The following is a 27,364-nucleotide window of genomic DNA, read 5'->3' as shown; positions in this document are numbered from 1 at the left end:
TAATGTGTATGAATATGTGCATGCATTCATGTAGAGAAGCACACTGTGTGTGTATAAGCATACGTCAGGCCGAAACAAGTTTCACCAAGTAACACGGTAAGTGATGCCGCCTTATATTTTTATATTTTATTTTGAACATGTTATCTGTTACCCACCAAAGCAACCAATTTGAAATACATTATTTTCATAGAAAGAAAAAAAGGAAGAAAAACAAAGATAGATTGGAAGGAAAGAAGGAATGAAGGAAGGAAGGGAGGAAGGAAGGAAGGAAGGGAGGGAGGAAGGGAGAGAGGGAGGGAGGGAGGGAGGGAGAAAGAGAAGGAGGGAGGGAGGGAGAGAAGGAGGGAGGGAGGGAGGGAGGGAGGGAGGGAGGGAGAGAAGGAGGGAGGGAAAGAGGAAGGAAGGAAAGAAGGAAGGAAGGAAGGAAGGAAGGAAGGAAGGAAGGAAGGGAGGGAGGGAGGGAGGGAGGGAGGGAGGGAGGGAGGGAGGGAAGGAGGGAGGGAAAGAGGAAGGAAGGAAGGAAGGAAGGAAGGAAGGAAGGAAGGAAGGAAGGAAGGAAGGGAGGGAGGGAGGGAGGGAGGGAGGGAGGGAAGAAGGAAGGAATGGATGGTGGGAGGGAGGGAGGAAGGGACAGAGGGATGGTAGGAGAAGAGGCTGGGAGTAGACACAGAATGAGCTAGGACCTAGCTCTAGGTGGAGAGATGGGGAAGCACAGGTGTTTGTGAAGGAGTGGTAAATAGTTGGATTTACTGTAACACAGCAAAGGAAGGGCAGGCATGAAGTGGGAAGTAGATGTAAGCATCTCATCGCCTGGTAAACCAATGAGCAATCGGCTCCATTTCCTCAGATGGAAACTAGCTTTGCATCTGAGCGTCCCAAACTCTAACAATCCATCACAGAAAGGGGGCGAAGTATACCGTAACAGGCCAGGAAAACTGGTCCAGGAAAGAATCCATTGTTCAGTTAAGCAGCTTTAAGAAAATAATCTCTCTGGACCTATTTCCTCATCTGTAAAACCTGGGGTTGCCACAGGCTTTGCAAACCCCCCAGGCTTCAGTCAGAGGCCCCCTCCCTTCTCACTGACAACCTTAAGAACAGGTTTCATTTCTACTGTCAGTTCCCAAGTTTACTATCAATTTCACAAACACATCATTCCTCCTCTCAGAAGTCAGAACAACAGTACTGCTTTAAGCCCTGATTTTCTAAACTCACTTTTAAAGCATGAACCGGTTTTTAGTGCGAGTAAGAACTGGAAGTTTGGGGAGTTTTCTTTTTAAGTTTTTTTCCTTTTCCTGCTTGAAGTTTGGAAGCAGATATGCTGCTTTCTAGTAAAAAATATTCCTAGAAATCATCTAAAGGGGGGTAAAAGGACCCATTTTCCCCAATGATGTGATGACAACTTAATAAATAGCTTCGCCTTGAAAGAAGGGAATCTTGGGAGGCCCGCCCTGCAAGCCTGTACCTGGGATGAGGCACATGCCGTGACACTCGGCAAATGCAAAATTAAATCATGTGACATCCCCTTTGGGGATCATTTAGTTCGAGCGTCTGCAAAATGCTGTTTTTAACACCAACCAAAGAAAGGCAAGTAGCTCACATAAAAACATACATGCTCTTCCCTTGCAAGATAAAGAGCTCAGCATTAATTCAAGCCCATGTAGGACATGGTTTTATCAGGCATTCCAGACTTGAGCTGATCCAATTACTTCCAGGAACAGAAAATACTCCCAACAAATCAAAGTTGGCACTTACTACCCAGCACAAAGAAGTCCAACTGAAACGAAAATAAACGATTAAGGAAATGAATACTGCATCATCACCTCTTTCGATTTCGATTTGTTTATACATTCGAGTACATACACACATTTTTAGTATTTTATATCAAATACTGATGCCTTTCAAACCATGCATTGAAGCCCTTTAAAGATGATAACTGCGTAGATTAAGAAGGCAATCTGAAGAAACAATCTAAATAATACTTTTAAGGGCCCTTATTTTTCTAGCTTTTTTGTGTGTAAAGTGATGCATCTGTGTTAGGATTATATAGTCCATTTCCTTTATTGTTTAAGGCAAAATGCCTTGTTACAAACTTAAAGTAACTCTACCATCTCCATCATTAAAGGCTGGCAAGCACATCGATTCTTTCTTTTAACATGTTAACTAGCTAACTCTACTAAGGTCCCACCCACCTACCCCCAATCTTTGGTTTATGTCCTAAATTCTAGGGTGCTATAGCACAGGAAATAGAGAAAATACTGTGCAAATTGTACTGCTACAAAAACCTGTAAATTAGAAATAAAGGGAATAGTGAGGAATTCTAAAGAAATGTTCATCCATATTTCAGATAATTCTGACAAAGAGGAAAAAAGAAAATCAAGAATCAAATAAAAAAATCAAGTTGCCTTATTGGACAGCCGTGAAAACACAGGGCAGATCATGGTCAATATAAGCCATCTCTAGCCATTCCTATGTCTAACCTCAAACAGGTAATGCTGTTCAATTGGACTGTTTTGTGCCAAAAAGTATTTTCAAAGGTATTACTGTCTTTTAAGAATAATTTTCATCAAAATTACTTATAACCCCCCCCCCCCCCCCCCCAACTCATGGCATCTAATGGTGAAGATTTGGTTCAGGTACTCCTATCTAGTTTAGGAACCCTCCTGGTTTGATACCTGAAGCATTTTCCCTACACACACATTAAGATCCTCATGTTGCTGCTATTCCCGCTTGGCTGTCACATCCGACAGGAAGGGGTATGAAGTTCCATTCAATTCGCAGGTGACCTTGGCCTAGTCACTGAACTTCCCCACTTCTCAGCAGGGAAGAGGCAATGTTTTTCCAGGCTGCTTTGCAAAGTTCTGGAATTTCCCATGCAATGACTTTTACAAACACAAGGACTAGGCAAGATCCCTTTTTCACACTGCACAGTCTGAAACAGAAAGTTGCGCGGAGCGTGTCCCTTAGGAGTCCATGGTTTCCCCAGATGCGGGAGGGGGCGATGATTTCGGCATCTTCCATCTACTTTATCACCTGGATGTGACAAAAGGCACAGCGTGGCTGTGGTGCAGCCCAGCGCGGGGGGGGGGGGGGGGGGGGGGGGCGCACAGGCCTTCTCACCCCCAAGGCCCTTCCTCTCTCCAGCTTCCTGAGTGCAGCCGCCCGAGAAAGGCTACAGCCTCAGGGTGTGGAAAACTTTTGTCCCTCAGACATCCTCCAGGGACTCCTGCAAGAAGGAAGGCGCCTTTCTGACAAGCCAGGAAGCAGCCTCCAGTCCTCTCCGCAGGACACTCGGAGGCGGGGCGGGGAAGGGAACAAAACGTGGATGGGAGGTGTCAAAGGCCTGAGGACTGGCTTCACCCACCTCAGCCTTCAGTGCGCTTTTGATTTTCCTCCTTGGGATGTGTGTGTGAGAGAGAGAGAGAGAGAGAGAGAGAGAGAGAGAGAGAGAGAGACCTGAGAAGGCCACCACGTAGAGGCATATGTGAATGGAAAAGGAGCTTACAGGGCTTTCCACGGTGAAATGCAGTCAAGTAGCCGAATAAAAACCAAGGATGAATGATTAAGAGAAACTGATTTCTCTGTTTTGGCTTGACTTCAGTTAAGTGTTCACATTTTGCCTTTGGGTGCCCAAGAACATTAGTTCCTACTCGGCAGGCATTTTCATGATGCCATTCAAATGTCTTCAGTTTCATCTGCGAGATCATTCCCCCTTAGACATATTTCCCTTTAGACATATTATTGAAAAAGACTGGCACCGAAGAGAGCATATCCGGGGCAGTCAGCACAGGCCAGACTATGGCACCCAGACCCCTTGTCTACACGTCAGAGACAGAGGCTCACCCTCCATCCACTGGGCCTCCAGAGAAGGGGTGCAAAACCGACTGCTTTTCTATCCAGAACCCCAACACTGTAGCTCCCCACCTCGGAGCTCAAGTCCTCTAGGAAACTGCGGCTACTGCAAGGCGCACGATGCCAAGTGACAAATACGGTTCCCTAAACAGAATCAACTCCTGACAAATACATCCCTCTCCGCTGGGACTCACACACACACCGCTGGTTGAAAACCTAGGTGTGCCAGGTAGTGAGAGACCTGGCCAAGCCTCAGAGTCCTCCCACCTGTGAAAGGGAGGCCCACTGTATCTGCTTTGTGGTGCGGCAGCAAAAATTAAATGTGACCATGAATGCAAACACCACCCATTTTACTTCTGTAATATTAATACTATCTTGTCAAAAGTCTGCACATTTTTTATAAAACTTCAAAAAGGAGTGCCCATAATAGAGAAGGCTGAGTGTTTCTTGTGAGCGACTCTAACAGTATACAGGCCAAGTGTGCAAGGCTATACATTTCAATGGCAAGGAGGGAGTAGCTAGTGAGAAAAATGCAAAGGCAGAGAGTGGACCTAATTAGAGAACCCCAGCGGGCCTACTCCCTAGTCCTTATCCTTGATCAGGATAATCCTTTACAATAACATGGGTCCCCCAAGCAGAAGAGTAGACAGCCCTTCTCAGCTGGGAATCTTCCCCCTTTTACATTAATTAGATTTCTGACTAATTTGAGGGTGAAAGAAAACACCACTGATTGCATTCACACCAGCAACCCATGCCTAGAAAACATCCTTTAACCCTACAGCACCATCTTCTTAAAAGAGGAACCACCCCTCAGATCTTTAGGCTCCACCATAGGCAATGGCCACAGCGTTGGCTATAAGGACAGTTGTGAGTGGCTCCCGAAAAGCATTTTCCTCCTAATTGCACAGCCGTTGAAAAGAGGACCATGGGACTGTGCTTTCTGGGACAGAGTGTTTGGTTCTCTGCACTTTACGGTTGGGCATCAGTTCACCTCCACCTCCACAGCGAGAAAAATCTGGGCCTTGAGTGCTTGTATAGATACTTCCTTTGCATTGTAGACCTACTGCTCCCAGGTAAGTAAGTCTCTTAGGGGTAAATTCTGCTCAAATGAGCACTCAGAGGAATGACTAAATTCAGAAGTTAAATTTTCTCTCTTCCACTGGATCTCAATTCATATCATTCTAATGACTGGATTATGCAAACATGAAACACGAAAATCTCCTTTCTCCCCAGGTCTGCTTTATAATTTCAAGCACAGGCTTTGGCATTATGTGTGCCTTGCTGCTAGCTACACCCTGAGGCCAGGTTTTGGTAGAATGTTCTAAAGCAGCGATTTACACCTTTTCATCTCCTGGCACAAAACTAAAATTACTAACATTCCGTGGCACACCAAAAAAACATATATATATTTTTTCCCAATCTGACAAAAAAAAAAAAAAAAAGTATAGTTTTGAATCAGTCACACCGGATGGCCATTGTTGGGTTGGCTGTTGTCTTTTTTTTTATTTGACAACCTAAGGGAAAATAGGTCAGTGCCCCCGACTGAATAGTGAGGTATTAAACGTTTTAAAAATTCTTGCGGCACACGGGCTGAAAAGCACTGTTCTAAAGCACCAACTATTCAGTCCTCAGCAATCTGGCAACAGCCAGGGAGGAAAGGGAAACATCTGAAGTTATTTTTACTTTTGCAAGTCTTCTGGCTATACAGGGTGAATGCTAGGGTGGGTCAAGTATTGTCTGGAGCCAGCCAGGGTCTTTTTTCCCCCCCTCTCTGCATGGCCTCATTTCCGTCTTCCTGTTGCTAGGAAGGAGAACTAAGCATGAGAAACTCGTGTTTACAATACTGGACCATCCTGTCCAAGCACAAGGCTCTCTTCAGAACAGTACCACGCACTTTACACCCGCTGTACTCTACATGCCCCTGTCTTCTGGCCCAATTCACCTCCACCCTTCCCTGGGTATTTTTCAAATGGCATATTTACTCACCTAAGTCATAAAAATACCACTCTCACTTGAGCATTGCATCATGGCTTAAAATCTCCATGGGGACACCAAGGGAAACCCAAGTACTTATTTTTGTATTTGAAACCACCTCTTGGAATCCCACCAAGCCTCTGACTGGCAGCATCGCACTGGGGCCCGCCACATCCCCTCTCAGCCCCCACGCTAATTCTACAAATAAGAGTTTGAGAACGATTTTCACCCACTCACAGCAATAACCTGTTCAATCATAACAAGTTTTTCTGTTAATTATGGTATCTTTTCCAGCAGCAACCAAACATCCTTTTTCAATGTAAAAACATCCTTAAACCGTATTTGAAATGCGGTATAGAACATTAACAAAATAAAAAAATAAAGAAAGGCTTTAGAGGTTAAAGTGCAACTGGCCTCTCACCTTTGTTCCACAAATAGAGTTAAATCTTTTGATGGGACCAGTGTACTAAAACTTGGATCGCTGCCTACAACTAGCCATAGGTAACTACCCGTCCGTTCAACCTTTTCACTCGTTAAGGCACCTCAGTGGTGTTTCTCATAAGATCTACAACTGGGAAGTTGAGACACATGGAAGTCACCCAAACCACGTTTCCCATCCACTCGATGGAAAGATTTAAATTGGGAGCTACTTATTCTGATTCTGCAGAGCTGGGAAACTGGGTCAGTCCCTTTGGGTGTAAGGTGTCACACGCTCAGCTTGAACTGGAGTAAGCTCTGTTTTGGTCAAAAGCAAACTTTGAAAGGCAGCTGGGAGAGAAAGTCAGTCTGCTATGCTTCATTTTAAACTCTGAACAGTAGTGCTAATCATAAAAGTATGCACCCAGGCCAGGGCCACGCTGTAAGTCTGGCATGCTACAATAAAAGTTAATATGAGCAATCGCCAACATTTTCTCCCAAAATGTCTTGAAATAACTTCTGAGTGTACATCTGCTAACTATTTGACACTCAATCTCCAGGATTTTAGTTCTTCGACCAGGGGGGCTGTTGACTTACAGGGCACCCCTCCGACCATCTGCTGGAGTCTGCAAGCCAAGATGGCACTGGGTGCCTCCACCAGTTCCACACGTATGGTCTGCAAATGATCCCGCAGGGGACCAGATGGATGCTGAGCTAGTCAACCTCTTGGAGCTGCGGATAGATTTACATTCAGAGTTCTGCTGGGCTATTATTTTCCCTCATCCTTTCAGCAGTTTGGGGGAAAAAAATGTAATTTGAGACTCAGTATTCCTGTCTCCAGAGCTGTTTTTTTTCTACCCAAATGCGTCATAGATGCCACCCTCGTGAATCTTTCTGCAGCGGATGGCTGTGTCTGGGCTGCATACCTTCATTACCATGGCCGAGCCAGCCTCGGAATCCCGAGAATGAACCCATTTGCTAACCAGGCTGAGCGTATGAAGACTACTCACAGCTGGCGTGGGACAAGGCTTCCTTCTCCACAGAGCAGACTGACTAGACACAGGGGTTTCCTTCTCCAACAACCAGCATAAACTGGGTGTTTGTGAAACATCAGCACCAGACACGGCTCCGACTCGCCAGCCTCCCTCCCCCGGGCTCCACTCAGCTCCCCTCGTGACAGGGGCTGAGCTCTGGAAAGACACGTAGCAGGGCCGCCTGGCTGCAGCCAAGGTGCACCTCCTTCGGCAGGATCAAAAGCTCGTCCGGCCCGTGACGTCGGAGGTGGGGACAAGGTCACAGGGGTGGCAGGGCTCCAAAAGACCGTCGCCTGGCTCCGAGGAAAGAAAAAAAAAAAGCCGGGCCGGGAGGCGTGCTTCCTTCCTTTCGCTGGCCCCGGGACCCGCTCCGCGCGGGCGCCCCCTCCGGGGCCAAGGGCGTGGGCATCTCCGCGGGACATTTTGCGAAACCGATCAACGCCCCAGCCCGTGAAGTCAGCTCCACGGCAGCCCTGCCAGCACGTACCCCTCACGCGCAGACCAACCGCGGGGCTGGAAAGAGCTTCAACACGCTCCAGGGGCGCAGCCACCGGACTCAGATTTTCTGAGTTATTTCAACAGAACCGTTTGAAATGAAAACAAGTTTTTGATTAACTGACTTCCACGTTTTTTTAAAAAAAATTTTCCAAATGCCGCCACGATCTCAACGTCCCTAAATAATAAACGTTCCTTCCTATGGCGAAGGAAAGCAAGTACTGGCAGAAAAGATACTAGAATGCGTTCACGCCGAGCACGGTCGGTCCTCGCGGTCAGAGGCCATCACCGCCTGGTTATTTCCAGCGGCCCCGGCCCGCGCCCCACGCCTGGCCATGCACCCCCAGCCCGGCCCTAGGTCCCGAGCCCCAGCAGGAAGTGAACGTGGGCTTCGCTTCATTAGCCGTGGTCTCCTCCTCCCCCGCCAGCCCGCAGCCCTTCCCGGAGCCCACGGGACGCGCCAGCCACTGAGTCCCGGGCAATGCGCCCCCAGGAGACATTACCCGAGATTAAGACCTCTCCCCCCACCCCCCAAACCCCTTGTGTTCCCCACACTCCACCTCCTCCACTCCAAGAAGCTCGGGCGACTCGGTCCCAAGCCTCCTCGGAAAGCGTTTCAAAAGCACAGAGCGCCAGGCACCGACTTGACAAGGTGGCGTGACATTTCCTCCGCGGCGGGTCCCTTCCGCAGCTGGCTCCCGCAGCTGGCCCGACGGCAAGGCACAAGTCTAGCTTACGTGTTAGGATCATGGTGTCCGGCTTCTTTCTGCACATCAAGTGCGGCGGGGGGCGGCAGGCGCTCAGTGGGGAAACCGAGGTAGCCCGACACACCTGGGCTTCCGCGCCGCCACCCACGGCTGCACCCAGGACGAGCGCCCCAGCGGTCCTCAGCGCATCCTGGCTCGCCTCTCGGTGCCACTCCTCTCGGTGCCACTCGCCGCGGGCCCAGAAAGAACGCAGGGCTTTTCCGAGGTTGAAAGGGGAGGGAGCTCAGGGAACCCGGCGAGGAGCCCGGGATCGGTTACTCCGGCCACGAAGATCGGCCATAGCCGGGGCAGCAGCGAAGCGCACTCGCACGGGCGGCCGGAGCGCACTGCCTCTGGCGCGACCTCCCCGCCGCGCCCGCCCGCACTACCCACCCCGAGGGGAGGGACCGGGCGTGGCAACCTGGCTCCCTCCCCACCTCCTAGGTAGCCCGCCACTGCCTTTTGCAGCCCTCAGGCTCCACCCACTCAGCCGGCCCCTCCCACTGGCCCCGCCCCCGCTTCCTCCCTGCGGCCGGGCTCGCCAGCCTCGGCCTCGGGCGGTCCTCTGGCCCCGCCCCTGGCCCCGCCCCTCCCCGGCTGGAGCTGGAATGTTATCCTGGGGGACGTGCACGTCTGCAGCAGGAAACGCCTAAAGGTCTCCAACTATTGGAGCCCGAGGCAAAGGCAAAGGGGGCGCCCATGAGGCGGCTACTTATCCGGGAGGTCTCCGCGGGACCCCGCGCACTTTTCCTGTCTTTCTTGGTAGTTTTGCACACTTTTTAAAAGTCTCAGTAATTCTAGGAACCGCATACATCCGCGTGAACAGAGGGGACGTGGGGAAGTAGGGATAAATCAGCCTGTTCTGGTCTGTATAATGGGGAAAGTAGCAGTCCTTTGGACACTGATTATTCATTGCTAAAGCCCCTAGGCGTAATGTAAGTAATTAATACTGCTGTAGGGAAGGGTGAGCTTTTACTGCGCACGTGTGGAGTCTAAGGTGTGCAGTCAGTCGCAGCCAGTATTTCTCAAATCTTGGCCCTTGGGTTACAACCTAATGCAGCTCCTGGAACTGGTAGGACCGGACCCCAGACTGCAGAGCTATAATCTATTAAAAAATTATTTAAAAATGTTTTTATCAATTCCAGAGAGAGAGAGCTAGATTCCATCAATGATGGGAGAGAACCACTGATCTGCTGCCTCCTGCACGCCCCCTACTGGGGATCCAGCAGGCAACCTGGGCGTGTGTCCTAATCAGAAATCGAACCCTGAACTCCTGGTTTATGGATCGAGGCTCAACCACTGAGCCATACCAGCTGGGCAGAGTTATAATCTTTGATGGTGATAATCTGCATTTCTTCAAGAGCTCTGGAGATTCTGAGGCACTGTAATTCAAGGGCCCCTGATATACTAGGAAGTCTAATATTTTTAAAGCTCATAAATGAAAACAATCTCTATAAGATTTTTTAAAAAAAAATCCAAGCCAGTTCCATGAAAATTTACTTTGGGGCTAATTGATACGTACTGCCTATTACCTCTGGGCAAAGAAAACTACTAGTAACCTAAACCCATTAATTCAACAAACATATCAAGAGCATGTATATATGCCCAAAACTATTCTAGGCTGTGAAGATATAGCAGTGAGCAAAAAGTACAAACATCCCATCCCTCCTGGAGTTTACTTCCTGGTGGGGAAGATGCACAGTAAACAAAATAAACAAGTGAAATATGTGTAGTGTCTTATGTGGCATTCTATAAAGCAGGGGAGAGGTTAGGGGAGCTGGGGGCAGAGTCTACTTTTAAATTGGGGTAAATGCAAATGGGAGAATTTAGTCTCTCTGAGTTTAAAATGTATTGATTTCATAGTTAGGTCTTAGTGTACATACACAACATTCTTTTTTACATGTGTTTCAAACACCTCAACTACTGGCTCCCTGACTTACCCAAACCAGAACCAGGCTCTGAAGAGGGCATTTCAGGAAGGCATGGCACTTCTCTATTCAGCAATATGTCCAGGGCTTTCACCTACCTACAACCGCTGGGTAGGACAAGGGTCTCCAAGTCTGGGCTGTTCTTACTAAATGCTACTCTTGATAAAAGTTCAGATGTAGCACAGTATTTTGCAGACACCGCTGTAAACAGGATGACCTTGATAAGGAGCCCAACCAGATTAAGTGTAGCCAACTAGAAAGAAGTTAACATATAATTAATCCAAGAGTGTATAGGGCAGCAACGGCGAACCTTCTGAGCTCGGCGTGTCCGCATTTTGAAAAACCCTAACTTACCTCTGGTGCCGTGTCACATATAGACATTTTTTGATCTTTGCAAGCATAGTAAAACAAAGATTTATATTTTTGATGCTTATTTTATATATTTAAATGCCATTTAACAAAGAAAAAGCAACCAAAAAAATGAGTTCGTGTGTCACCTCTGACACGCGTGTCATAAGTTCGCCATCACTGGTATAGAAGCAATACTGAGCTTTCTTTTCCCGAGACAGATGTGAATTCCCAAGGACACAAAGGTAAGCAAGAGCAGGTCCACCTCTGCCTACTCAGAGTTTACAGCCTAGTGGGGAGGCAAAGAGGGGCATGTGAAAACGAGGTGTGAGGGCCCGGAAGTCGGGACCTGACCAGGCCCAAGACAACAGAAGAGGGAGTGCCCACTGAAGTTTGGGTGCTAGAAGAGCTGCCAAAGTGCTCACAGTTGCCGGTAAGGGGCAGGGGTGGGGTGGTGTGATTCCAAGGGATGCTGGATAAGTAAGAGCAAGAACTTTTGATTCCCTGCATGACTGTTAAAATCCTTAACAGTGATGAACAGAGAGAAGCCATTTTCATGGAAGAATGTCTCCAATGATCAAATCTGCATTCTGAAAAGATCATTTAGGCTGCAGTGTGTATTTCAAACTTGGAAATTAGGAATACACCTCCTAAATGTGCTAATTTCCCTTATTTATTAGAAATCCAAACCTTAAAAATATATTCTATATTCTAAGCATCTCACCCAAAGCATATCAATTCTCAGAATAAGTTCTTAATTTTTATTATTAGCGGGAGAAGTTGTAGTTTACTTTAATTAGGTTTCTAAGAGTCTGTGCCTTCGCAATATGCCCACCCCACTCAGTACGCATGTCTTCTGGTTCAAGGCACATTCCTTTTCTCTTGTGTATTGATGTCGTTTCCTTTGGATCTTCTCTCATTTCATCACATCTCTTTGGAGACTTATAGTATGGGAAATGTTCATCATCTAATAAGACTAGTAACTCCAAAGACATTTCCCTTGGTGATGTATTGGTTGGCATTTGGCTTTCACTTCTACACTTCTTCGGTTTCCTGACACAGCCTGTGTCCTGGGCCAAACCCCAATTTGCATAGTTTTAATTCTTGCTCCTGTTAGAAATGGACATGCTACATGTGGAAGGCTGCTACACATGTAGAATAGCAGTTGAAAGCAGGACTTTGGGAGCAGGCCACTTCCTGGCTGTGTGATGAACACATTATTTAGCCTCTGAAACTTCAGTTTATCTTTGAAAAGGAAGTTGAAATAGTGCACATTTCATGGAGCTTTTAATGAGGATTAAATAAGATAATGTATGCAAGTGCTTCGCTCACAGTAGGCACTTGATAATGTTAGCCGTTATGTAGAACTAAGTGGGCACATAAGCAAAAACATGCAATTTCTATTTAAATAATTACCTAGGAGAAGATGGAAACAAAACAAGACCTTGACTTTAACCTGTCTGAATCTGAGGAGCCTTTATGAACTGGGGGAAGGAAGGACTGGAAAAGTCATTAAGAGCGTCAACAAACAGTGGTGCTTAACCTGATGAAAGAGGGTCCCTGACAGTTCAGAGGACAGTTCAGAGTCCTTCCTCTTCATTTAACCTTCAACTCATCACCCAGAAAAGGTTTCATTTGTCTGTCACAGGCAGATGACATTAGACTGGGTTTGTTAGCTGAGCTGTAATAAGATTCGGGTATTGAAACCCTGGCCTCTTAAGAGGCAGGGATTCATGTAGCCCATTTCCCACCCAGCAGTCTATGGTCCTCTGAAACTCCTTCAACACATGGGAATTAAAAAAAAAAAATCACAAAGTACACGAGGCTCGATTGCTACCATTGTTGTCAACTTGTTCTTAATGGCAGATGAGAACAAAAGAAAGAAAGAAGGTTTGATACGAGGTCCTATGCTGTCTGCTCGTTTCCACGCTCTTCTCTGTTTGGGCGTCAGCTTCATGGAATCTGTCCACAAGAACATCCATACCCTGCCCACCTGGATGTTTTCACATTCAACGTCATATTACCGAGGCTAGAGACACCACATGGCCAACTCCTGCATGACGGAAGGCTGAGTGACTAAAGACAACCCCTTGCATTTTATAGTGAGGAAGGAAGGAAGGAAGGAAGGAAGGAAGGAAGGAAGGAAGGAAGGAAGGAAGGAAGGAAGGAAGGAAGGAAGAGAGGGAGGGAGGGAGGGAGGGAAAGAAAGAAAGAGAAAGAAAAGAGCAAAAACGTGTCTACAGGCACTCAGGCAGGCAATGCTGGTTAGGAAAGCAAGCCGCCCCAGGCAGGTGAGACTGAGGAGCCCAGGGCCCTCCAAGGGGGCAGCGCCACTCAGGCCCACTGGGTTGTTGGCAAATGTTAACACACCAACCCCACTGCTTGGGGCTTAAAGATTTTTCAAGAGCCCCTAGATTTCTATATTTTTATATCAACTCTCCCAATTTTTAGATGCTGGCAACAAATCTGTTTTTTAAAATTGATTTTTAGAGGGAGAGAGAGAGGGAGAGAGGAACATTGATTTGTTGTTCCACTTGTTTATGCATTCATTGGTTCCCTTTTGTATGTGCCCTGATGGGGGATAGAACCCGAAACCTTGGTGTATGGGGAGACCCTCTAAACAACGGAGCTATCCGGCCAGGGCCCAGCTGGCAACAAATTTTAAAAAATCTAAACCCATGCCAAGTAATTTCAACTTTGGGCTTCATTTAGCTTTGGGGCAATGAATTTAAACCTCTGCTCTAGTGAGATGAGCCAAGCAATCTCTTTGGAAAAATTATTTCTCTCCCACAGGAACTAAAAGATTCCTGTGCTTGGAAAGTGTCGTAATATGATTTGTGTTCAATGCAGCATTGTGAAATTAGTGCATAAAATCATTTTATTTGTAATGGTCAAAGGAAATATGACAAATAAAAGAAAGTTTTGAAAATAATTTTTAAACAGTATTAATTAAAGAGAAGTACTTAAATTCAAAATTTAATGGTTGTTTTTAAAACATTTATTTATATTTAAGCTTCAGTGACCCAAGTCTGGGTTCTTCCCCCACCATCTATCCTAGTATCTAGTCTTTTAAAAAACATTTAAAACTCAAATTCTGGGGGTGTGGGATGGGGAAAGAGGAGAACAAGAGAGCTTTAGGCAGTGAAATAAATTCACCCCTTTTAAATACTATCAAAAGTAGCTCTCTTTTTCAGTAGATCTTTTGGACAACATTTTTGAACGATTTAAGTTTAAAAATGGGAAGGTTTACTTAGTCTACTAGTGATATTTAAAAAACAGGGGGGGGGGGTCCCTTGTTCCTACATAAATATAATATAAATCTACTTTTTTGGATAATCACTTATGCCCCAAATATGAACCAGCCTGGCATAGTATTAGTTTTATTTATTTTAAAATATGTTTTTATTGACTTCAGAGAGGAAGAGAGATAGAAACATCAATGATGAGAGAGAATCACTGATTGATTGGGCATGTACCCTTGACTGGAATCGAACCTGGGTCCCTTCAGTCCACAGGTCTACACTCTATCCACTGAGCCAAACCAGCTAGGGCTGTTTTTCTTGGTTTTAGAGAGAGTGGGAAGGAGAGGGAGAGAGAAAGAGAAACATCAATGTGAGAGAAAAACATCTATTGGCCGCCTCCTGCACGCCCCTTACTGGGGATTGAGCCCAGGGCATGTACCCTGAGTCACACCGGTCAAGGCTGGCTTAGTACTTTTATCATTTAACAAGTATTTTTTAACTTTTGTGCTGGTGAAACAAAAATGAACACGAATAAGTAAGTCCTGGGGGTGTAGTGTACAGCATAGCGAGTGACTATAATTAATAAAATAATACTGTATTATATATTTGAAAATTGCTGAGAGAGCAGATCTTAAAAATTATTACCACGAGAAAAAAAAATGCAATAGTGTACGGTGATGGATGTTAACAAGATTTTATGTGGTGATCACTTTCTAATATATACATATATTGAATCATTACATTTTACATGTAAAACTAATGTAATATATAAATTATACCTCAATAAAAAAATTCAGCAAATGACTCAAAACAATGAACATGAAGAGAGGATTTGGGGGAGAAAGTTACTAGCTGGAAAGTCAGAACAGATCCAGTTCTGTGAAAGTTCAATGGAAGGTTTGAACACACTGAATTCTCAATTCTACTGGTTTGATAAATCAATGGGCATGCTTTCCTGAGATAATAACAATATTTACCGCAGAATCTCCTATTTCATTTAACAGCTTGGGTAGTTGGTTAGGCAAAGGCCTCTCTGCTCCAAATGGCAGAGAAGTGAACCCAAAAGTTCTGGCTCCCAGTCAGTGCCCTTGTGCCCCCACCTCCATCCGACCTTCACCAGTGCTGGCTCTTTCCTGTGACCTCTGACAAACACAGAAATCAAGCCAAGTGAAAAGTCAAAATTGCAATTATTTTTTACTCCATGAAAGAATCTGGGCTACTTTCCCGCTGAATTAGCCAATTTTAATGGCATGCTTTGATTCTTTGTTTATTCTGACATTACCCTTGATTTAAGAGTTATTTTTTGAGCTTGTAGATTCATTGAAAGCTGAGGATGACCAACATTATTTTATAAGTACTAGTAATATTTAACATTTTGCTTTCTAATTATTTAAATTTTATAAAGATAAAACATTCATTGTTAAAAAGTTAAGAAACTACAAAAAGGTATAAAGAAAAAAATTAAACCTCATACTTTCACTACAAGAGACAACTATAGATTTACTTTTATGTCCATCCTTCTGGCCAGGTATTTAAGTACACATACTTTGTCTACAAAATTGAGGTCACAGTGCACATTGTTTTGTAATATTGTATTTCACTTAATATATCTGAAGAATGTGACTTTTTATAGTTGTTTCTTATTCCATCTATGGATATACCCCTCTTTTCTTTATTGAATATTCTTACATAGTAAATTTGAAAGAGCAAAAATGGTAATTTCCCTAGGCATATTCTTTTACTGTGAATTAAGAGGTCAAAGGGTATTAGGACATTTGATATATATTTCTAAACTCTCATCCAGAAAGTTTGCAGCTATCTTATATTTTCACCAGCGTCTGGATGTATCTATTTTTCTCCAGGTTAAGAACTGCCAACCTTATAATTGCCATTTCTATTAACTAACTGAAAAAGCAAAAGTATCTCATTTTTTATTTGAGTCTACATTTGTTTGAATACTAAACTGGCTGAATTTTTTTTATTGTAGTAAAATATGCATAATATAAAATTTATGATTTTACTAATTTTTAAGTGTACAGTTCAGTGGCATTAAGTATATTCACAATGTTGTGCAACTGTCAACACCATCCATCTCCAGAGCTTTCTCATCTTCCCCAACCGAAGCTCTGTATCCATTTAACAGGAATTCCCCATTTTCCTTCCCTGCCAGCCACTTGTAACCACTGTTCTACATCCTGTCTCTAGGAGCTTGGGTATTCTAAGTACCTCGTTTAAGTAGAATCGTACAGTATTTGTCCTTTTATGTCTGGTCTGGTCCTTTTGTTGTAATAGTTGAATATATTTATCTTTATAAACCAGTTGTATTTTTTTTAAAGTTGCCCATATAATTAATCACATAATCCTCTTTTGATGAAACATTTTGTTGTTTCTTACTGATTTCTAAATATTATTTATACATTAGGGATATTAACCATTTGTCATTTATTATAAAAATATCTTTACAAGTTTGTCATTGCCTTTTAAGCTTTGTTTATTTATGATACCAAAAACCCCAACAAGATTCAAACAAAATTCAAAGGTCTTACTTATTTGTCCTTTTCAATTATTAACTAGGAGTTTACTTAAGTAGTTTTCCCTACATGTTTTGAAGGCAGAAATGCTAAGACACAAAATCAATTTACAATACAAGGTCATTTAACAAGTGGGATTTTTGCTTTATTTATTTAAATATATTTTAAATGATTTCAGAGAGGAAGGGAGAGGGAGAGAGAGATAGAAACATCAATGATGAGAGAGAATCATCAATCGGCTGCCTCCTACCTGCCCCCCACTGGGGATCTAGCCCACAACCCAAGCATGTGCCCTGACCGGGAATTGAACCGTGACCTCTGTTCATAGGTAGATGCTCAAGCACTGAGCCACACCAGTTGGGCTATTTTTTAAAATAGGTTTCACTATTTACTCTGAGAAATACTTTAGCTGTTTTATTTGATTTTTCTACCCCCCCGAGCATCATAAATAGATGCCTTGCATAGAAGGAGGCCTCCATAAAAGTCCCTTGCAAAAAGGCCAGCAAGGTCAGAGTATAAATTGGAGACCTAGGGTGACTGACTTTCTGAGAAGCGTTCAGATTTTCCATAAAGGCAATGTGTGTGTGTGTGTGTGTGTGCATGAATCTACGAATAAATAAATCCTGGCCGACCCAAGAGTTGTTCTGGAACTAACTACAATGCCAAAATAGTCATTGTTAGCTTTTAACCATGTGGGCAAAAACTATTGTTTTCTACCGGCCTGTTAAAAAAGAGCCATTTATGTAATTCCTTCTAAACTCTGACTTTTAAATCAATATCTAGCATTTCTAAAGCACCTGCTCAAAGAAAATTCTGTACCTAACAGCTTCGAAAATCTGCGTGAAATCATTCATAAGATTGTTTTTAAGGAGCTGCCTTGTGTTCATGTGCAATTTGTTGCTGTTTCTTCATAGGAGATTGGTTTCTTAAATAAAAATACTACGGCATGGGTTTGGGCAATCTCCTGAAAAATAATAAACAGTCCTTTTCCTTAGCTGCTAACTGCAGCAAGTTGGCCTTTATAGTGTTATTTCTGGAAACCCCTACACAGCTCCAGGTCATTAACTTACTTTAATAGTCAACAGGAGGATGGAGCTGCAGTGTCTCGTCACGCTTGGCTTTTCATGCGTTACTAACTCAGTCACTTATCTCGTATGAATTCAGTTGAATTAAGCTGTATTTGAGGGAACTACAAAGCAACAAATTATGCATTTAAAAAAGTAGACCTGCTAATAAGAGTCATGAATTGGGAAAGACTGATGTTTGAAGATTTATCAGGAGAGAACAGGCTAGATTAAATCTCTCCTATACAAATAGTCTATTGTTGAATAAACAACTGTTTTTATACTGATTATTGTCATCTTTTTGATGGGCTGACAAAACAAACATATAAATGGTAACATTTAAAAAAACAAAACAACCACCACTGAATTTCATAACCAGTGAGTTCTCAGGGTCTGAATTAGAAAAATAAATCAGTAAGAGTCCTTAGGTTCATGCATATGTAGAGGAAAGAGATCTGATATAAATTATGTTTCTGACTTGGTCACACACACTATCAGTGGCCTTGAGTTGCTCACATAATAATTTCTCTTGTTTCTTGGCCTATTTTAAAAAATTATATATATATATGATATATAATATATATTACATAAATTACATATTGTTATCTATAAGTATATATTTTATTATTTATAAATAAAAATGGATATGACTTACATGGTGAAACAAGAATGCTGGGCCATTTAACTAAGGACTTTAAATTGAAGATACAATATTATTTAGAGGTAAATATTATTATTACAGATAAGGAATTCAACTCAGAGAGGTTACATAACTTGCTTGATTTCACACTAATAACTGAGGAAGAAAGAATTTGAAGCTTATCATAAAACTCCTAGAAGAAAACATAGGCAGTAAATTCTCTGGCATTGCTCTTAGTAATATTTTTTTTTCCTGATATATCTCCTTGGCAAGGTACACAAAAGAAAAAATAAACAAATGGGACTATATCAAATTAAAATGTTTTTGCACAGCAAAGGAAACCATCAACAAAATGAGTAGACAACCTACTCCTCAATGATACATCTGATACAGGGTTAATATCCAAAATTTATAAAGAACTCATACGACTTAACTCATGCCCCAAATAATCCAATTAAAAATGGAACTGAATAGAGAGTTTTCCAAAGAGGACATATAGATGGCCAATAGACATATGAAAAGATGCTCAATGTCACTAATCATCAGAAAGCTGCAAATTAAAACCACAAGAGATATTACCTCACTCCTGTCAGAATGGCTATCATCAATAAATCAGCAAACAACAAGTGTTGGTGAAAATGTGGAGAAAATGCAATCCCTTGTGCATTGTTGATGGTATTGCAAATTGGTGTAGCATCTATGGAAAACAGTATGGAGGTTCCTCAAAATATTAAAAATAAAACTACCCTATGACCCAGCGATTCCACTTCTTGGTATTTATTTGAAGAAATCCAAAACACTAATTCAGAAAGACATATGTACTCTTATGTTCATTGCAGCATGACTTACAATAGCCAAGATATGGAAGCAATCTAAGTGCCTATCCTATATAATAAAACCCTAATATGCAAATCGACCGAACGGAAAAATGACCAGTGCACTGACCGCCAGGGGGCAGATGCTCAATGCAGGAGCTGCCCCCTGGTGGTCAGTGTGCTCCCACAGGGGGAGCACCACTCAGCCAGAAGCTGGGCTCATGGCTGGCAAGCACAGTGGTGGTGGCGGGATCCTCTCCTGCCTCCGTGGTAGCACTAAGGACTTTAGGTCCGCTCTCAGCAGGCCTAAACTGGCAGGCAGACATCCCCCGAGGGGTCCCGGACTGCGAGAGGGTGCAGGCCAGGCTGAGGGATTGTGCCCTCCCCCCCTGCCCCCCAGTGCACGAATGTCATGCACTGGGCCTCTAGTTAACAGATAAGTGGATACATATATAATGGAATATTACTCAGCCATGAAAAATGAAATGTCATCATCTGCAACAACATGAAGGGACCTAGAGGGTATTATGCTAAGTGAAATAAGTCAGGTAGAGGATGACAAATATATGATTTCACTTATATGTGAAATCTAAAAATACACACAAATGAATAAACAAAACAGAAACAGACTCATAGGTATAAAAAACAAACTAATGATTGTCAGATGGAAGGGGGGTTGGGGGACTGGGTGAAAAAGGTGAAGAGATTAAGAAGTACAAATGGTCAGTTACAAAATAGTCACAGGTATGTAAAGAACAGCATAGGGAAGATAGTCAGTAATTTTGTATCTATCTATATAAAACCCTAATATGCAAATAGACCAAACAGCAGAACAACCGAATAACCGGTCACTGGTAGGTATCGGCAGCAGGCGGCAGAGCGTGAAATATGGTGGGCATCACCCATGGCGGGATGGTGGAGCTGCGGAGCGGGGGCGCCAGACCAAGGCAGGGCACTGGTCGCTGTCATCGGGGTGAGCCTCTGGTGGTTACTGAAAATTCTTTGCTCCCGTGTGCCACGGTCTTGCTCGGTGCTTGCACCCACTGCCGGCACCGGAGCTGCCGCTTGCATCGTTGCTGGCCCGGATTGCCCAGTGCTGTCAGTGGTTGTGAGTGGTGGCTGCCAGCCCGATCGCCCTTCAGGGCTTCTCCACCTCCCTCTGCTCCTGAGGGGCGATAGGGGCCAGCAGCCACCTCTCGCACCCACTGCCGGTGATGGCCCCGCTCACACCCACTGTTGGCGCCGGAGCCGTCCCTTGCACCCACTGCCAGCGCCAGCCCCACTTGCACCTGCAGCCGGCGCCCGGTGCCGGTCCTGATAACCCCTAAGGGTTTCTCCACCTCCCCTCGATCCTGAGGGGCGATTGGGGAAGTGGCCGCTGCTTGCACCAGCTGCTAGCGCTAGCCCCAAATGCTCTACGCCATCAGCGCCAGTGCATGGGAGCAGCGGCAGCGGGAGTGGGGCTGCCAGCAGACAGCGGACCAGGGTCCGAGGTGGGAGAGGCCGGGCGGGGGCACGTAGAATGGGCCGAGACCCACCCCTGTGCCCACCGCAGCCTCGCGGCCCCCAGTTCCTTTCAAGGTGCACGAATCCATGCACTGGGCCCATAGTAACTATATATGGTGCTAGGTGGGTATTAGACTTCTTGGGGGGACACTTTATAAATTATATAAATGTTTAACCATTGTGCTGTAACACCTGAAACTAATATAAAATAATATTAAATGAAAACTGTAATTGACAAATTAAAAATAAAAACACACACAAAAAACTAGAATCTGGGTTTCTGCAATGATGACCATGACCACGGCTTTAATGTCTAACCATGTGGGCAAGGAGCACTATTTCAGGTCTCACCTTTCCTCAAATGTAAAAGGAAGGGGTCGGACCAGCCGTTCCCTCAGGTCCCTTTAGCTATCTTTAGGTTTTAGTCTAATGTTGAATTAATATTCACATTCACTTCTTTTAGTAGGCCTCTAAGCACATGCAAAATTGCTTAAAAAAAAAGTGGTGTTAAGGAAATAGCATCCACTTGTAGGCACCATGATTCACACCAATTCAAAATAAAAAACCTGCCGTCCGCTGAGCGTGCTGCTGCAAATCCCTGGGCTGTGCCTGCTATGGTTGAACTCTTTCCCCTCGAAGGCCAGCTTCTCATGTTTCCTCACCTGAACCAGAGCCCCATTTCTCAGAAACCCACGTACGAGGCTTTTCTGTCTCCTCTGCCATCACCGAGGCCTCCCGAGGGATGTGGTGTGGTCCCTACTCTTTTCCATGGAAACCAGACCATGCGGTTTGGTTTGGTACAATTTTGAGACTCTTCACAAAAATGGCCGTTTTAAACATAAAGTCTTCCTTTTCCTTCCCGCCGCCCCTCCCTTTGTGCTGCACTAATTTGCAAATAATATTTTGATTTTAATCGTCCCACTGGAGTTTCAAAACGGAGTGTTTCTATCACTGTGGGTGAGATTCCTTTCACACTTTTCACTAAGAGTACTTTTCCACTTTTCATACACTCACTCTCTCTTCTACATCTACCCTCCTTTCCAAGAAACCTACCGTGACTATTAAAAAAGAATTCTCAACCGCCATCCCAACGTGGTACTGACAGAACACTTTGGACCCACCCTTTCCTCTCCGTGGCACAAACACTTTGGAAAAAACTACCAAACTAATACAAGATGGTAGTATGTGGGTGGCTGTCTTGTTTTCCTGCACTACAGCCTTCTACATCCGAGTCATTATGTAGACTGTCTGGTATGTAATAATACTCTACATTTGCAGTGCTCTTAAATATGACCTTTATTTCCCATAACATTCAATAACTGAGCAAGGTATTTTGTTATCTTTTCTTCTGATCTTTTTCTTCTCTCACCTTCCTTTCTTCACCTCCCAAATGTGTGTGTGTGTGTGTGTGTGTGTGTGTGTGTGTGTGTGTGTGTGATATCCCTGTGACCTTCAATGATCAGAATGTGGTACAAGTGACTGCTTTACCTCCGACGTGGGTTAGGAAAGGTCAGGTGGCTTCAGTGAGTTTTTCTTGGGACAATCACTCACTCTAGAGCAGTGCTTCTCAACCTTGGCTGCACATTAGAATCACCTGGGAATCTTTTTAAAATCCTGATTTCTGGGGCCCCACCCCATAACAAAGAAACAATTTCCAGAGGATGAGGCCCAGAAATCAGGATTTTAAAAAGATTCCCAGGTGATTCTAATGTGCAGCCAAGGTTGAGAACCACTGTTCTAGAGCCTTCCATGTGAGAAGTTTAGCTAGCCTGAGACCTTGATGTGGAGACACCAAAGGTAAAGGAGAGAGAGAGAGAGAGAGAGAGAGAGAGAGGGAGAGAGAGAGAGAGAGAGAGAGAGAGAAAGAAGGAGGAGGAGGAGGAGGAGGAGGAGGAGGAGGAGGAGGAGGAGGAGGAGGAGCTCAAGCTGTTTGAGTGTTCTGAGTCCAGGTACCAGACACATGAGTGGAAAACCTTTAAGAGACTCTAACCCCAGCTCCCACCTGACTGCAGCTGCTTAAGAGACCTTGAGAAAGAACTGCCTGGCTGAGTCCAGCAGCTCCCAGATCCATAAGTAAAATAATTGCATTGTTTTATGCCACTATCTTGGGGTGGTTTGTTATGCGGAAATGGACAACTGGACCAGCCATATTCTCTGACCAAAATGCAGCCAAATTAGAAATCAATAACAACGGTATAAATTTTAAATATTTTAACTTATAATTTAATAAGTACTACATGTGTCATGATCAAGAAGAAATCTTACTGGGAAATTTAAAATACTGAATGAGAGGGAAAGTACTGCACATTTAAGCTTGTGAGATGCAGTGGAAGCCAGTATTTGATGAAATATATAAGCTGAATTGTTTATGTTAACAAAGCAGAAAGGCTAAACGGGAATTAAGCACCTAGCTTAGAAAAAGAACAAAAGAGTTAACTGAAAGAAAGCAAAACAAAGGAATTCATAAACAAAAGAGCAGAAATTAATAAAATTAGACAGAAGATAAACGCAGGCATAGAAAACACATAATGAATAAAGTTGGCAAAATGCTTAAACTAATTAGTAATAAAAAATGCAAGTCAAGACCATAATTAGCTGCCATCTTAAATATACCAGATTTACAATTTAAAAGTCTGGCAATGCTAAGTATTGCCAAGAATGTGGACTGATAAGAACCTGTCTATATTGCTCAGAAAAGTGTACCTCGGAACAACCTTTTAGGCAAAAAAAATTTATATTCTTTTAAAAACTGAACATTGGCCCTGGCTGGTGTGGTTCAGTTGGTAGGAGTGTCATCAGAAACACCAAAAAGTCATGGGTTCGATTCCCGGTCAGGGCACATACCTAGGTGGCGGATTCAATCCGCACCCTGGTTGGGGCTTGTGCAGAAGGATGGATGTTTCTCTCTCACATCCATGATGATGGCGCAGGTGGACAGCTCAAGGCTAAGGTTTGAGCAGTATTTGCCAGGGTCCTCTGTGATTGAGAAGGACAGGGTGTCAGGGATATAGCACATCCAATTTGAGTTTCTAGGCCATGAATACTAAACGGGGCCTATAGAGAGAAACTTTTTCAATTACCAAATTGTGTGTGTGTGTGTGTGTGTGTGTGTGTGTGTGTGTTTGCCTGCATGCATGTGCCTGCAACACACAAATGGGGCGCAGCCATTCTGGTATTTATTCACAGGTAGCATTTGCGGGCTTACGAAGTGTTTTTTTCTAAAGACCTAGCCTGAAGCTTTTATAAGTGATGCTTTCACTTCTCACTCTTCCAGGCCTATCCTGGACAGCAAATACCCAGAAACAAAACACAGAGGCAGTGTCATTCCTCGTACCCTGCCAAAGCTTAACTCAAGCAAACTTGCAAAGCCTCTCCACTTGCCCTTCCGAGTTCAGATCCCACCCAAGAATCAGGCTCTTTTTCTTAGCTTCTTGCTCATATAGGAACCCTATTCTTTTTCTTTAATTTCCCTTAAATTCCAAAACTGTGCAACTAAGCTACCCCATTACATTTTGAGCGTTAATAATCACCTCATTTCTTACTTCTAGAATTTTCTCTGAAACAGTCTCTTTCCTAGAGACAAACTATCCAACTCAACTTCTCTTTGTCCAGTGGTTCTCAACCTTCTGGCCCTTTAAATACAGTTCCTCATGCTGTGACCCAACCATAAAATTATTTTCGTTGCTACTCCATAACTGTAATGTTGTTACTGCTATGAATCGTAATGTAAATATCTGATATGCAGGATGGTCTTAGGCGATCCCTGTGAAAGGGTCATTCGACCGCCAAAGGGGTTGCGACCCATAGGTTGAGAACCACTGTGACTTTGCCCCTCGTCCTTTATTGAGGCAATGCCCTGCTCATTGTCAAGTCATCAGATCTTAATATTTTTTCTCTCTTATCTCGTTTTACACAATTTGACCTGGGTCCTTCTTCCTAGCTCTACACAGGCCCCCCTGCACCGTCACTCTCCCCAGACAAGCATGGGCAGCAGTGATATTTCTTGAGCTATCTTTTACAGTTGATTACTTTTCCCTCCATCTTCAGAAGGGCAAAGCGATCCTATGTACTTGGCCAGCCACACTACCAGCTGGAAGAACATCTGTATATAGGAAGGAATGAGATTTAAACAACCTGAAGTCTCGGCTGACTGTGGCTGGAATAAAACAGGTGATTGTGAGACGAAAGGCTCCATTAACAGTCGCCGGGGTCATGGGGCCTCTTGTTTGCACTTGGTTGGGGGAGACTTGCCTAAGTGAATTACTCTCAAAGTCTGAAACGGAGACTTCATTCTGCTGGTAACCACAACACTTGTTTATAGAACTCTTCCAAAGGACATAATAGGCTTTTCCCAAGATCTGTCGGCTCGGGGCCAGTATTAAATCAGCCATTTGTCTCTGAAGTGTGTAATGTTGCCCATAAAACCAACACCACCTGAAAGTCTTTTGTGGTCTGGGATTTATACGTGTATGGATGTGTGTGAAAATATATCCCCAACCCTTTTAGGCAGCTTAAGAGAAGTATAGGAAAGACAGGACTACAAGTTGGGTTGGGGGAGCTCTATGACTTCTTTTATTATGTGCATCTATTTTTTTAAAAAAATGATTTTAGAGAGAGAGGAAGGGAGAGGAAGAGAGAAACATCAATGTGAGAGAGAAACATTGATCAGTTGCCTTCTGTATGTGCCCCGACTGGGGATCGAACCAGAAACCTGGGTATGTGCCCTGAGTGGACTCTAATCTCGACCCTTCAGTCAGGGGACAATGCTCCAACCAACTGAATCACACCGGCCAGGGCTCTGAGCATTTATTTTTAACAACCATTTTTTAAATGAAAAAATTGTAATGAGTGTTTTCTTTTAAAATTCATCTCACCTTTCATGATATCAGAGTCGTAACCAAGGGGCACTGACAGAGAATATGAACTGTAAAGGCTTGCCCAACAGGTTCAATTATTCCTTTAAAGTTATATTTCTTTCTTCTAATTACACTAGGCAGCGATTGGGAGGATGGTACCTCATAATAAGGGTTTCATTGTCTCTCTTCTTTTCTTCGTCGCCAATACTCTAATTACTCACTATACTGCACTTTACAAGGCGCTCTGGAGGAGCCGTGGTGTGGACCCTGGTCATGTGGCTCCCTGGTACAGACATGGGATTGTGAGACACAGGGCTGGCTGTAAAAGAAAGGAGCCTGGATGGCTTTAATATCCTGTTAGACAGAAGCATGACAGATTAGCGGGGGACTCCTTCCTTCTCAGGAAACCAGGCCTCTGGCTATAGCTTTGTCTTTAGTTCAGTCTTAGATCTTTATAAACACTTTCCTCCTGAACTTTAAAGGACCCATACTTTTCAGCAACAGTTTAATGTGCATGAAACAAAAACGCAGATAAAGGGTTCAAGCATAAAATCTTATTGAAGGGTCTGATTTCTCAAGTTGCTCTTTAAACCCAGACTTCACATCCAGAAAAAATATTTCAACAGAGAGCTGTTTCCCTAGAGAAAATACCAGCCCTAGAAACGCATGAGCCTCTATATGCACTATTAAATCTCAGTTGTTTTCAAGAAATACAGCAACGTACTGCACTTCACCAGGGACAGGTTGGTAGTCAGGGTCGTCGGGGAAGTATCCTGGGTGAGAGATCAAAAATTGGAGCCGGACAGTTGGGAGGGAATAACTAGGAATTACAGGGAATGGCATTAGAATCACATGATGATGAAATATCTGTGGAGGAGGGATTGTGGAGAGGGGAATGTGAATCCTTACACAACACGGATAAAGACCTGTGGGCAAATGTCTGAAGAAATTGGACACAAAAGAAGACTCCAGTACTTTACAAAAACACATGATATTTACTTGGGAAGATAATATTCACACATGCCAGGTCTCCCTTAATCTGTCAGTGTAATGAAATACCAATGAAAACAACAGCATTTTAAGAATAATGATCACTAATATATATTAAGTGACATCTATGTCATATATTTTTGAGTGTGTTAATCTCTTAAATAGTTTAATTCCCACAATGATCTTACGATTATTTATATCACTTTTATAACTGAGGAATTTAGGCAAAATTTAAGCAACCTGCTTAAAGTCACACATCCAATAAACGTTAGAATTGAGATTCAAACTCAAGGATTCAGGCTTAGAGTTTAAGCATTATCTGTAGTTTCAATTCAATGGAATGGAACAGTGAGTCTAGAAATGGACTCAAATGGAAGAATTTCACTTCTATGAAATGTAGCACTGCATATCAGTGGAGGAAAAGATGGATGACTATTCAATGCTTGACACTGAGACTTCTAGGTAAGCCAGCCACCTGGAAACAGAGTTGAACCCAAGCCACCCTCTGCACCAAAGTATTTTCCAAATGTATCGAAGATTTAAAAGTGTAAAACAAAACAAAAACTACCTAAAGAAAACTTGGGTGACTGACAGGGTTGGCAGAAGACATTTTTAAATTTTATATTATTTTCATTTATTGCCTATTAAAATTATTTATTTTAAAAGAGAAAGAAAAGAAAATGGTAGGGCTGCCTACTGCGTGCACACATGCGTGTGTATGTGTGCATGTGTGTGCGTGTGTGTCCGTGTGTATGTGTGATATAAGTGCTAGGTGGCATTCAGACCTGTTCCTGAAGGAATAGATCTCTGGGGGTTTACTCTCCCCGAGAAAAATGTGGCTGTCTTGTGTCTATTTCTACATAGTGTTATCGATTGTCCACTTTTTATAGTTTCTTATTTTTTAAATTTATTTTTTTAAAAAATATTTT

General features: G+C 43.6%; 1 protein-coding gene across 4 annotated transcripts in view; it reads right to left on the bottom strand.

Moving 5' to 3' along the window:
* The window catches only part of LOC308514809 (rho GTPase-activating protein 7), a 167,994-nt gene that overhangs the window by 37,514 nt on the left and 103,116 nt on the right, over positions 1 to 27,364 (bottom strand). Inside the window, exon 1 of one of the 4 annotated variants that reach the window (XM_081085125.1) lies at positions 8,507 to 8,889. The exons of 1 other annotated variant lie outside the window; for it this stretch is intronic. In XM_081085125.1, coding sequence (XP_080941251.1) covers positions 8,507 to 8,543 — 37 coding nt within the window. In that variant the 5' untranslated portion in view covers positions 8,544 to 8,889. Of the gene's footprint in view, positions 1 to 8,329; positions 8,890 to 27,364 lie in introns of those variants that run through there. 2 more of the 4 variants (XM_081085123.1, XM_081085126.1) reach the window with 2 other exon arrangements.

This window comes from Myotis nattereri (assembly GCF_964212035.1).
Source record: "Myotis nattereri genome assembly, chromosome: 2".
NCBI classification, from domain to species: Eukaryota; Metazoa; Chordata; class Mammalia; order Chiroptera; family Vespertilionidae; genus Myotis; species Myotis nattereri.
The sequence above is the reverse complement of the archived record's forward strand: the minus strand, read 5'-3'. Positions and strand labels throughout refer to the sequence as shown.